The 13,197-nt window shown below is 54.7% G+C and overlaps 1 protein-coding gene across 1 annotated transcript; it reads left to right on the forward strand.

Moving 5' to 3' along the window:
- The first annotated feature begins 7,560 nt into the window (after window positions 1-7,560).
- KLK15 (kallikrein related peptidase 15) lies at window positions 7,561-13,048 on the forward strand. The gene is made up of 5 exons (XM_087421306.1): window positions 7,561-7,636; window positions 10,709-10,865; window positions 11,173-11,456; window positions 11,568-11,704; window positions 12,316-13,048. The coding sequence occupies exons 1-5, from the start codon at window positions 7,594-7,596 to the stop codon at window positions 12,466-12,468; spliced, it is 774 nt and encodes a 257-aa protein (XP_087277432.1). The 5' UTR covers window positions 7,561-7,593; the 3' UTR covers window positions 12,469-13,048.
- Window positions 13,049-13,197: the final 149 nt, after the last annotated feature.

The following is a 13,197-nucleotide window of genomic DNA, read 5'->3' on the forward strand; positions in this document are numbered from 1 at the left end:
GTCCTCAGCTCCTACACCAGCAGGCTGGGTCTGCATAGCCTGACCACAACCGAGAGCTGGGCAGCCAGGTGATGGAGGCCATGTTCTCCACGCCACACCAGCCTACAGCCACTCCACCAACATCAGCAACCTCATGCTACTCAAGCTGAATGCAGCATCCGCCGTGTCAGACTGCATCAGCTCCATCCGCATCACCTCCCAGTGCGCCAGCCCAGGTACCCCCTGCCTTATCTCCAGCTGGGGCTGGAGGAGGAAAAGTGAGCCCTGTCTTTGAGTCTCGCTGTTGTCTGTGCTTGACTCTCTCCCCTCCTTGGGGTGTGTCCCAGGCCAGCTCCCAGTGCTGCAGTGTGGCAATGTGCAGGAGGTGACCAAGGAGGTCTGCAAAGCCACCTGCTCATTGCTGTGCCTCTCAGCATGTCCTGGTCTAGCAGAGGCCAAAAGGCCAGGGGCCCTGCATGTCACATCTGGGAAAGGCAGGTTTGGGGAGAGAGGAGGAGACCTGTACATACAGGGAGACAGGAGTGGGGCAGAGAGAAGGAGAGAGTGAGAACCAGGACACAGGGATGGGGAGAGATGAAATATGGAGACACAGGGAGGCCAAACAGAGCAAGATCCAGGCCCCATTCAGAGAGAGAGGGCAGGAGGAAGGGGAGATGTGGATCGCAGAGGGACACGTGAGGCTGGAGGCATAAAGGGAGAACAAAATGGAGAGAGCAGGATGGAGAGGAACAAGGGCCATCAGGGGAAAACGAGGAGGGAGACGTCCACACTGAGATAAGAGAGATGGAGGGAGGGAGAAAATCAGACACAGAGAGGCAGGGAAAAGGGTAAAGAAAACAAAGAAACAGAGGGAACCAGAGGTAAAATAGAGAAACAGAGAGAGAGAGACCGACACTGTGGGACGCTCGGAACGGCAGAGATTAAACTTGAGGAGGAGCGAGGAGAGGCACACAGAGGAGGAACGGCACCAGGGAAGCAGCAGGAGAAGGAAGCGATGGAGTGTGCAGGCAGGGTCCAGGCTCTGAGACGGGACTTCTTGAGGGTGGGGGCTGGGTTTTGGGGGAAAGGCCTGTCCCGCCTGTTGTTGTCTTATGTCCTGTTTTCTCTCTCTATCCCTCTTCTCCATCTCTCTCTCTCTCTCTCTCTCTCTCTCTCTCGCTCTCTCTCTTCCCCCCACCTTTGACATTCTGCCTGACTGGAGTTTTGGTCTCCCTCTCCCTCTCTCCCAGGGAGATGCTGGGAGCCCTCTGGTCTGGTGTGGGGTGATACCTGTGGGGCCTCAGTCCATGGGAGAACACCCCTGTGGGAAACCCAACATGCCAAAGTTCTACACAAACGTGTGCAAGTTCACTAATTGGATCCAAAATGCCTGCAGACCAATTAAGGACCAAGGAGTCTCCAGCCTCCCCTCCCTGCGGCCACCAAGATCCACCACCTTCCTCAGTCAGTTAAACAATTCTTTTTTGGGGGTGGTTGGCAGGGGTGAGGAAGATTGCCCCTGAGCCAACATCCACTGCAATCCACTGCAAATCTTCCTCTTTTTGCTTGAGGAAGGTTGTCCCTAAGCTAACGTCTGTGCCCATCGTCCTCTATTTTGTTTGTGGGACACCGCCACAGCATGGCTTGATGAGTGGTGTGTAGGTTCCCGGCCGGGATCCAGACCCGCAAACCCAGGGCCGCCAAAGCGGAGCACGCAAAGTTGACCACTACACCGCTGGGCGGGCCTCAGAGTTCCAGAATTCTAAGTCCTTCCTCCAGCCACCTCCTCCCCCAGACGCGGGCATCCGGGAGCCCCCCCCTTCCCCTGCAACCGGGGGTCGGCGCCCCCAGCCCCCTCCTCCTTCCCCGGGACCGGGGGTCCGCGCCCCCCAGCACCCTCCTCTCCCAGACCCAGAGAAAACCTCCTACAGACAAGCGCACATTGGCGCCATCTGGCGGCGGGACCCTCCCAGGACAAGAAGAGAAGAGGCGGGTTTTCAGGCTCCGTTCCCTCCGCTCCCCACAGCCCAGCCCAAGAAATAAAGTCTCAGAGAAAGACTAGGCTCTGCGTCGCGTGGCGCCTCCCTGCTGGATGTCACACTCACGCTGGGGCCTCACAGATCCGTTTCCTCTCCCTGAGCCTCTGTTTCTCCATCTGTCTTGATAAAGGGGTTTCAGAGAAAGGTGCCACCCCTGAGAAATCAGGAGACCCGGCTTCTTCAAGTCCCGGATCTGTCACTGCCTGGCTGTGTCATCTGAGAATGACCCTACGACCACCTCTCCCCAGGATTCTATTCCCAGGGGAAACTGATAATAATGGCTCAGGATTACTCAGCACTGAGTAAGAGCCAGGCACGGATTTCAGGCATGAAGACCTCAAAACTCTCCAAGGCAGAGCGATTATTATTCCCATGATACAGATGAGGAAACTGAGGCACAGAGAGGCCAAGTGACTTGCCCAAGAATGCACAGTGTTATGTGTTGGAGGCAGGATCCGAACCCAGGCCACCTGGCTCCGGAGTCCATGTCTGAATCACGTCCTGCAGTAACTGGTCTTTCAAGCACCAGCCTAATTTTATGATTTACACACCTGCTCCATGCATATTACCTCATCCACCCCTATCGACCATCCCACCCCTTTTCCACTCCTACCCCACCCTAAGATCACTTCACAGATGAGCACTTGATAACCAGAGAGGTGATGTCTGCACCCAACATGCAACAGGACATGCCCCTCACCCACAGCTTCTGCAGCCTGAGTGACCTTGAATAACCGGGGCCCCTCCTCCTCCACCGCCTGCTCACGTGTAAAACAGGGTGAGATTAACAGTCATGGTCCACTACGTGCTCTTAGCTCCTTACATGCACTGACTCTTAGATACCCCTCGAAAAACTCTATCAGGGGGTCCTCTGATCATCCGATTTCGTGGATGAGAAACTGAAGCACGAAGAAGGGAAGACACTTACCAGGGTCTCCCAAATTAGCAAGTGGCGGAGCGGGGGTCTGAGCCCAGACCCTCTGACTGCAGAGCCAGCACCCTGAAACACCATCCTGGACTGGTCCCATAATGAATGGGGCTGTGTTGAGAGGAAATTACAGGAGGGCCGGCACCACGTGGGGGTTCATTCCCTCAGGCACCAGGAGTCCGGTCCCCCTCCCAGGGTGGGCAGGCCACAGTGACTCGCTCCCTGGGGGAGGGGGTTCAAGATGAGGCTTGTTCCAGCAGGGGGATCCAAAAGGGCTTCAAATGCCAGGCTGAGGGCGGGGACCTTGTCCAGGGGCGATGGGGAGTCACCACGGACAGGCAATGAGCAGAGGAGGTGGGGTCACCTCTGAGTGTGGAGAGACCCTCTGAGGCCACCTAGTGATGGACAAGAGGGGACAGACTGGAGGGTGAGAGGACAGGGAAGAGGATGGGGTGGGGGTCCAGGGGCAGAGGAGGATGCCTGAGCTGCACCCAGGCCAAGGGGACAGAGAGGAGGTAACAGAGCAGAAAAAGGCAGGGCGGGGAAGGACGGGGATGGGGACCGTTGGGCGGTAGGGGATGAAGGGAGGGAGGGGTGCCCCAGGGGTCAAGCCACAGGACTAGGAGGATGGTGGGGCTGTCCCTGAGATGGGAAACATGGGAGGAGAGTTTGTGACACAGTCAGTGAGAGGGGCCTGGGGACACTGGGGAGGGGGGCTCCCAGGAGCAGGTGGCTGCCCTAGGCAGGAGCTCGGGGTCAGATGAGGAGAGCTGTGTGGCTAGTGACAGAACCCCGGGAGTTGAGGAGAGTCGGGGTGGGGGGGGGGGAGGAGGAGCAAGGCAGAGGGCGGAACACAGGCCGCGGTGGGGGTGAAGGACATCTGGGGAGATGCCCCGGGATCGCAGGTATGACTCGAAAGAGGGGGTGGGAGGAGGGGCACTGACGTCACCGCTTGGGGCGGGGCGACCTCCCAGGGATTCTTCCGAGCGCTCAGTGTCCACATCTGTGTCATGGGGACGCTGACAGTACCTGCCTCTGTGCGTTAGTGGGAGGACCACGTGCGACTATGATGGAAAGCGCTTAGCCTGGCACCTCGGAAGCCACCCCGGTGGCTCACTTCCTTCCCCGCGCCACCACCCACGCCCAACAGAGGGAGGTGGCTCCAGGGCTGGGGGCGAAGGGCCAACCAGGTGTCCCTAGAGTCAGGACACTGGATTCCTCTTGCCCTTTGTGTAGCCTTTCCCTGTGATGCCCTTCTCTTGGCCTCAGTTTCCTCCATATTAGGGAGAAAGCCATAATAACCACCTGAGGATAAATGAGGATAAATGTCCAGAGGATAAGTGAGATCATGTAAACAGCGACTGCTCAGCTGAAGCTGTGGACTACTGTGACTTTGAGTACAAATTTGAGGCGAGATGAAGGAACAAAGGAGTTCTAGAATAGCTCTCAGCCCGGGAATCCAGAATGCCTCAAGGTCTGGGGGTTCCAGAACATCTGGAGATCTAGGGGTCTAGGGTGTCTGGAGATCTGAGGTTCTAGACTATTTTTACATCTCGGGTTCTAGAGTGTCTGAGGACCTAGACTTCCAGAATGTCTTAGGGCCTGAGATTCTAGAAGGTCTGGTATTCTACAGATTTTGAGGGTCTGTGGTTCTAGAATGACTGGAACCCTAGGGTTCTGGAATAACGGAGGGTCTGTGGTTCTGGAATGTCTGAAAAACATCTGGCATTTACAGGCCATCATTCTCCCATATTATCTATGGGGAAATCAGGGTCCAGGGACCCCTGGGCACTGGGCACTGATCTCCTAAACAGCCTCTTCCCATAAAGGTGATGCCTTTCCAGACACAGGGAGGGACCATACTTATAATAGGACTCATCCTTCACTGGGTGTTCTGAGGTCAATTCCTACTGCTCTCTGTGTCTCCTCACTAGTTAAACAAGCCAGGATAGACTCTACATAATTGTTCAGGGCCCTCTATGGTCCTGAGATACTGGAAGACAACTTCATATTCCCAAAGCCTTGGGTCATCTTACTGATGATATCCAGCCTCAAAAAGCAGAATCCAGATTTCAAGCCTCAGAACCCAGAATCAAGACTGCAGGATCCAGAATAAAGGTTCCAGTCTCTCAGTCTCTAAATTCATACTCTAGAGTCAAGGTTCTAGGAATCTCAGAATCGTGGAAGCAAGGCCCATGTCTCCTTGCCCAGCCTCTTAAATGCACAATACATATTTGAAACTCCAGATTTCACAATCCAAAGTCAACCCATGAAACCTCAGAATCAAGACCCAGACTCTAGAATCCAAACCCCAAAACTCAAAATCCAAAATCTACCATTCATATCCCAGGCCCCAGGCTTCACACAGAAGCTGTAAAGGTTTCTGACCTCGAGTCCTAGCTTCCAAACACCAGACTTCAGACTCCTAGTCTGGACTCTAGATGTGAAGGGCCAGGATCTAGAATCCAAGCCTGAGACTTGTCATTCGAAGGCCAAACTCCAGGATCCAGATTCCAAAACCAAACTCCAGAACTCACACTCCAAAATCCACATTCTAGACTTCAGATCATGAATGCCCAACTCTAGCCCCCGAAACTGAGAATCCAGAATTGGAGGTTCAGAATCAAAGATCCAGAACCTGAGATCTGGATCCAGAATCCAGAACCAGAGATTAAGATCTAGAAGCCACGATCCAGAATCTATAATTGGGAGGTCCAGAATCCAAGACCCAGAATTGGAGGTCTAGATGCAGAATCCACCAGAATCCAGAATCAGAGATTCAAAATCCAGAATCCAGAATTGAGAGTCCAGAATCCAGAATAGGGGATCTAGATCTAGGTCCAGGATCCAAGATCCAGAACCCTACTCCAGACACAAGAAGCATGACTCTAGAACCCAGTTTTGACTCTCCAGACCCCAAATTCCAGATTACAGGCTCCAGACTCTAGGCTTTACATTTTGATATCCTCTGATTTTCTGCTCTTTCCCTCCTGCCTCCTCCTCCTTTAGGAACTGCCCCTGACAGGGAATTCCTCCTTGCAGACTCAGACAAAAGCTTCAGACTAATAAATGCTCATTAGGCATCATCCCCCGCCCCACCAGCCACCCAGGCGTCCCGCCTGTAAACCCATCTTCAGCCACCTCCCACCCCACCCCACCCGGGTGGGTCCGGGAGCTTATAAATTCAGGCATTTAGGTGCCTGCTCCCCTTCTTCTAGCATTCAGGCTGCCCCAGATGCTGCTGGAGGATCTGGAGGGGGTAAGATCTTTGAGACAGAAGTGGCAGGGTGGGGAGAAATAGGTCTGCCCTGGTCTAGGGGAGATATAGATGCCTTGATCCCAGGGGACACACATGGATCACCCTGAGGGAGTTGAGTGTCAAGGGCATCTGGGTAGGTCCGTGTGTCCTTCACTGAGGCCCCAAGTTGAACCTGAACCAAGAAAATGTCCTGGAGATGCAAGAAGGAGCTGCAGTGGGGTGGAGGGGGAGGGGATGGCATGAATCAGGAGGACGTCCCCGAAAGCACTTGTACCAGAGCCAAGAACAGGGTCAGGAGTTATCACGGGTTCAGGTCAGCTCAGCACAGCCTCCCGCAGGCGACCTGTGTGCCCGGCCCCACACTGGGCAGTGCTGGAGACATAGAAAAGACCCAACCTGAGCATTCCTGGGGATCTGTGCTGTGGGACCCAGAAGAGATACCTGTAAGGTATCGGCGCCTCTCAGAAGAGGTGGGGGCTGAGCCTCAGAGGGCAAATATGAATTTGGAAGGGGGAGGGAGGAAGGACTTTAATTCATTCCCAAAGATTGCCAAGGACAGGACCCTGCAGCTGGCAGTGCTGGGGATCCAGAGTCCACCCACACTGAGCCTGCCCTCAGGGAGTTCCCAGTCTGCTGGGGGAGGCAGACATCACTGACAGGAGGAGGTCAGAAAAAGCCTCAAGGAGGAAGTGGACTTTGAAGGGAGTGGCATACCTGGGAGGAAGAACGGCCTGAGCAAAGGCACAGAGGAATGAAATTGCAGGAAGGAAAATGGAAGCATCGGCTGTGTCTAGAACAGCAAGGTCACGAGAGACCTGGCCAGAGGGGCTGGAAGGGGAGAGGTCACTCCTGTCCTCAAAAGTGAGGCTGGGGGTTGGGACCTTGGACCTTATACTGGGAGTGCTGGAGATCCATGATGGCTGTGAGCAGGAAGGGGACATGGCCAACTCTGGGTGTAGAAAGACCCTGCAGGGCCACATAGGGGGACAGGCTGGGGGGTGGGGACATGAGTGGAGGGACAGATTGCTGGGGGGGACCCAAGAGGCCAGATAGGAGCCTGGGGTAGCGTCTGGGGAGAGAATGTATCCTGAGCCAGGCTTTGGGGATGGAGAGAGATCCAGGGGGCAAGTGGGATGGTGCTGGGGTCTGACGGGCTGGGGGTCTGTCCTGGAGCATGGAGGAACAGCAGATCCTTCAGAGATGGGCAACCCAGGAGGAAGAGCAAGTCGCGGGTGGAGAACAAGGATGTTGAAAACAAGTTTCTTAAGCAGCAGGTGGGATGAGTTTGTGTCTAGAGGGATCCAGGTGGGGACAGGAGGGTCCAGCCTCACCCTGGTTCATTCTCTCCCCTCCCCAGACTTCAGCAGAGCCCTGGTCCCTCCTCCACAATGTGGCTTCTCCTCACCTTCTCCTTCCTGCTGATGTCTGCAGGTGAGCGGGGCCAGGTCAGGTCCGGGGCTGTGGGAGTGCGGTGCCACCTTACTCCTCCATCCCGAGCATATGTGGGCCCTGCAATCTGCCAGCCCCTCTCTGACCTGGAGACCATGTGATGATCCCTCCCTCACTCCCGCCTCCACCTCATCCCTGAGTTCTTACCCCACCCCAAGAGCTGTCAGGGGCCTGGGGCTGCTCTGGAGTCCCCACAACAATGAACACAGCCCTGGGGCGACACAGACCTGAGTTTGAGTTCTGGGGCTGCCCCTTTCTTGCTGTGTGACCTTGAGGAAACTACTTCCCCTCTCTGGGCTTCACAAGCCTTCTCTAGAAGATGGCACCTACCTGCGACAATAATGATGAAGTTTCAACAGCGTAATGTGGGTAAAGCTCCTAATAAGCATTAAACAAGCATTGAGAGGCCAAGAACACAGACTCTCGGTTCGAATCCCACCTCTGCCACTTTCTAGTTCCCCACCGTCTCTGTGACTCAGCTTGTCCAACTGTACCATGGACACTAACAATAGACGTGTGGGCACTAGAAGGTGCGTGGCCCGGGGTAGTGCCCTGTAAGGGTGTGTTAGCATTGCCGGGCACTTAGTATATACCAGGCACAGGGCCCAGCACTAGGATGCTCATCTAATCCTCTGTGGGTGGGCTCTACTGGCCTCAATTGACAGGCGAGGGGGCTGTGGCTCAGAGAGGGACAGCCACTAGGTCAAGGTGACCTTGAGTGGCAGGAAAACTCCAGACCCGGTGTTCAGCCACCACCTGTGGAGAAATTAATTGTAACCTGATGCCTGTACCCTGGAGAAGTCGAGGATGGATTTTCATTGAACCGCCCCCCCACATCACCCTCGTCCCTGGGGGCCCCTCATCCCCCGCCCCTTGCTGCCAGCCTCCCCTCGGGCTCTCTCCGTACTCTCTCCTGCCTGCCTCCTGCCTGCCCGCTGCGCCAAGCTAGGGCCTCCCCTCGTCCGGCTTGGACTGGCCGAGTGCGGCCTCGGTGCCCAGCTGTTCAGCCGTACTCTCTGTCCTTTGCAGGACGCCCCACCCTTTTCTTGTTAAGCCCCTCGTCCAACACATCCGCCTTCCCCCTGCCTTCCTGGGGCCCTTGGCCCAGTTCCTCACCCTGGAAGGCAGACTGTGGGCATTTGGTCTGTCTGTGCAAATCCTGGCCCAGTGTGGGTGTCTGTGTGCCTGGCTGTGACCCTGAGGGGACATATCCACATTGCCCAGTGTGGGGGGTCGTAGTCTTGTGACCTTGAAACATCTCTGTTTATGTCCCTGTGCATGGTGCAGTTCTGTGTGTGTGTGTGTGTGTGTGTGTGTGTGTGGTGAGTGGGCAAGGCCCTGTGTGTCCACATTCTTCCCACCTTTGTGAACCAGGTCCCCAGACACCAAACCCGATATGCGCCCTTGGAACCAAGTGACTGACTTAGCGGCTGATCTAGAAATGGATAAACATGTCCTGTCCTGGCTGCCTGTGTCTCTAGTTGTGTGTCTTTGATCTTGAATGCCCAGCCCTGTGTCCAGGTGTCGCCCTGGGGTCTGATCTAGTGGGTCCACATCTGAGTGTTGGCCTCTGGGTCGGTGTCTATAAGTTTGAATCTCCACAAAGAGGCTTGGGGATGAATCACAGTTTTGACCTTGGCTATCTTCATCCAGGTCTGCAGGTATGTCTGGCTTACTTTGGCCGTTATTTGAGTCCATAACCTGAACACCCACATGTATGTCTGCATAAATAAATGTCTCCTTTGTTTAAAATAACCAATATTTATTAGGAAGTTACAATGTGCCAGACACCACATCCACACATACGCACACACCTATTTACTTCTTACAACAATCCCATTTTACCGATGAGGAAACAGAAGCACAGAGAGGTCAAATATATTTTGCTCAAAGTCTCAAGATAATATGTTTGGGCTCAGGGGACTTTATCACTCCAGATTTAACCACTATATGATAGACTCATATGTGTGAACGAGTCTCTGGGGGCCTGAACACATATCGGTGTCTCTCCCCACGTACCCTTATTAAGGACCCAACCTTAGTACCCTTATTAAGGACCCCACCTTATGTGTTCAGACTCCATGTGCAAGTGTGCGCATCTAGACCTAGTATATGCAGACCCACACTGTAAATTTAGGTCTGAGCTTCTACGTCCAAAGCTGGGTCTGTGAATGTGTTTTTGTGCCCGTGTCTTAACTGTCCGTATTCACACCCACATATGCACTTCTGTGCTATGATTCTTTTTTTTTTTTTTTAGATTTTATTTATTTATTTTTCCCCCAAAGCCCCACTAGATAGTTGTATGTCGTAGTTGCACATCCATTCTAGTTGCTGTATGTGGGACGCGGCCTCAGCATGGCCGGAGAAGCGGTGCGTCGGTGCTCACCCGGGATCCGAACCTGGGCCGCCAGCAGCGGAGCGCGCGCACTTAACCGCTAAGCCACGGGGCCGGCCCCTGTGCTATGATTCTTGAAGCTGCAACCCATGTGCGTGCAAGCTAGTTTCTGCTTAAAGCATTTTCCCTTTCAGTTCCTAAGTTTGGAAGGCTGGTTGTGGCTGTATGTTTGCCCACGACCTTGTGCGGCCGCATCTGTGTCCTTGTATGACACATTGCATTTGGCTGAGATGTCCAGACTCTGGAGCCAAGACTGTGTGTCATTCATACTGAATGGCCACATCCATTTGATGTCTGTGACAGCTCAGTGACCTTGAATGGCTGGTTCCAAGTGACCACCTGTCTGGACCTGTATCCATTGTCCCTGCCTCCACTCCCTATCACAGAGGACTTCTTGCCCTCTCGTCTTCTCACTTCCTCTCTCTCCCAGAGTCCTGCAGCGAATGGGGTGGGGGGTCGAGGGCAGGGGGACGGTTCTGGAGAAAACAAGCAGCAGTTGTAAAAGTTAGAGAGAAGGCACTGCTTAAAAATCAACACCAGAGACGTCTTAAGGGAAGACAAGGATGAAAAATATGTAGTGAGGGCAGGGTGCAAGGAAGGCATAGGGTATGAGGAAAAGGCCTCTGTCCTCAGGCACCCTCCTCTGGCCCCTCTCCCAGCCTCGCAGGACGGCAGTGACAAGATACCAAGAGGTGAGGCGTGTGCACCCCACTCCCAGCCCTGGCAAGTGGCCCTCTTCGAGCGTGGACGTTTTAACTGCGGTGCTTCCCTCATCTCCCCACGCTGGGTGCTGTCTGCAGCCCACTGCCAAACCCGGTATGAAGGCAGGGCTCAAGGTCCTGAGGGGGCATGGTGGAGAGGGTCTAAGGGGGTCTGGGGATCTGAGGATCTTGGATTCGGAGAAAGAAAGAGCTGAAGCCAGGGTGTGAGTTCAAAGTGTGTGCATGACTCTGGACACCTTGGTCCCCGAGGGGCAGGGGCTGACACTATTGGCTTCAGGGCCTTGAGGAGAGGGCAATGGGATACCCAGATTCCCAAAGGGGCAGGGGACCCCAGGCGGCCTGCTCTTCGACTTTCCTATCTACTCCTCACTCCACTTGCGGGTAATCACTCGCCCGCACAGCTCCATGCGAGTGCGGCTGGGCGAGCACAATCTGCGCAAGCGCGAGGGCCCAGAGCAACTGCGGGCCGTTTCGCGCGTCATCCCACATCCGGGCTACGCAGCGCGCGGCCATCTCCATGACGTAATGTTGCTGCGACTGAGCCGGCCCGCGCTCCTCTCCCCGGAAGTGCGCCCCGTGGCGCTGCCCACGCGCTGCCCCCAAGTTGGAGAGACCTGCGTGGTGTCCGGCTGGGGCCTGGTGTCTGGCAGCGAGTCGAGGACCACGGGGAGCCCAGAGTCACAAGGTGCGTGAAAGGATGGAGCTGGATGTCGGGCCACCGGGGGCCCTATTCTCCAGGGCTCTTGGGCGGAGGGGACAAGGGCCTGAAAATTGATGGGTGCGCTGTCCTCCCCAGTGAGTCTCCCAGATAAGTTGCATTGTGCCAACATCAGCATTATCTCGGCCGCGTCTTGTAGCAAGGACTACCCGGGGTGCCTGATGGACACCATGGTGTGTGCAGGCGTGGAGGGCGGAGGCACGAACTCCTGTGAGGTCAGAGCCGCGGGAGGGGAGAGGGTTGGGAGTGGGGATGGGTTGGGTCTTGCTTGCTTTGGGCCAGAGGAGATGCCCGGGGTAGGTGTGGGGCTGGAGAAGGAAGCGCAGTTAGAATAGGAGTGAGGTTGGAGTTGGGGTTAGAGATGGTGATGGGGTTGGGTTGGGTTTGGGGTGGACGATGTGGTGGTTGGTTTGGGATGGGACAGGCTGGAGTTGAGAATGGGAACGGGTTTGGTTTGATGTTGGATGGGAAATATGTCAGGGTTGAATTGGGGATGGGGGTAAATTCTGTTTGGGATGCGCAAACATGACGATTGGGGTTGGGTTGTATTGGAAGTGAAGATGGGCATGGGTGTGGTTTAACTTTAAATGGGAAGATGTGGTTGGGTTGACTTGGCGTGGCATGGGGTGGGGTTGGACATGCGTTGGCTGAGTTGCATTGAGTTGTGTTGGGTTGGATTGGTTTGGGTTACGTTGAGTTGAGTTGAGGTGGGTTTGCATGGGGTGGGGTTGGACTGGATTTTGATTGAGTTTGAATGGTGATTAGGATGGGGATGGGGGCACCGGATCCAGCAGATTCCCATTCAAGCTTCCTCTTTTTCTCACAGGGTGACTCCGGGGGACCCCTGGTCTGTGGGGGCGTCCTACAGGGCATTGTGTCCTGGGGTGACGTCCCCTGTGACACCACCACCAAGCCTGGTGTCTATACTAAAGTCTGCCGCTACTTGGAGTGGATCAGGGAAACGGTGAAGAGGAACTGACTGTTTTGGCCTACCACCTGTGTCTCCGACTGAGCAGAAGCTCCCATGGCTGGCCAGCAGCCCCCCCGTCCTGACCTGGGACAGAATTGAGCCATCCCCCAAGACCCCATTTGTCCAAGGCCCAGATGTTAGCCAAGGACTTGTCCCTCTGAGGCCAGAGCTGGTGCTCTAGGTCACCTGTTTAACACCAAGATAACAGAGCGCTGATGCAAGTTTCTCTGTAGAACTTTCTGTGACTTTCTTCTGGGGATGGAGTGAAATGGAAGCCAGACACTGTCCACGGTTCCTTGTCACCCACTGCACTAATCCGTAGGTGAGGAGAGGTGGCTTGAAAGAGGGCTCTGTTCATTCAACACATAGGATCAGCTGTGTGATCTTGAGAAAAAGACCCAAGCTCACTCAGCCTCAGTTTTCCCACCTGTAAAATTGGGGTCATCATATTGCTTACCTCATAGGGTTGTAAAGGTTAAATGAGGAAATTCATATGAACTGATTCGAATAGTGCCTGGCACTGGGAAAATATTCTATATCTCTGGACCCCGGTGAAAGGACCCAGCACACAATAAATGATCAAGAATGACTTCGTTTTTTTCAAGATTTAGCTCTGGGCTTCCTGGTAGCCATAGCAAAAAGGCAAATACTTTCCTTTCCTTGGGGAGGTTCCTGACATACAGCAGCGACTGGGACCCTGTAACCTGCTTTGATTTTCCTAAAGAGCCAAGGGAACAG

The sequence above is a fragment of the Ceratotherium simum genome, chromosome 33 (genome assembly GCF_057802395.1).
Source record: "Ceratotherium simum simum isolate JZ-2026a chromosome 33, ASM5780239v1, whole genome shotgun sequence".
Lineage (NCBI taxonomy): Eukaryota > Metazoa > Chordata > Mammalia > Perissodactyla > Rhinocerotidae > Ceratotherium > Ceratotherium simum.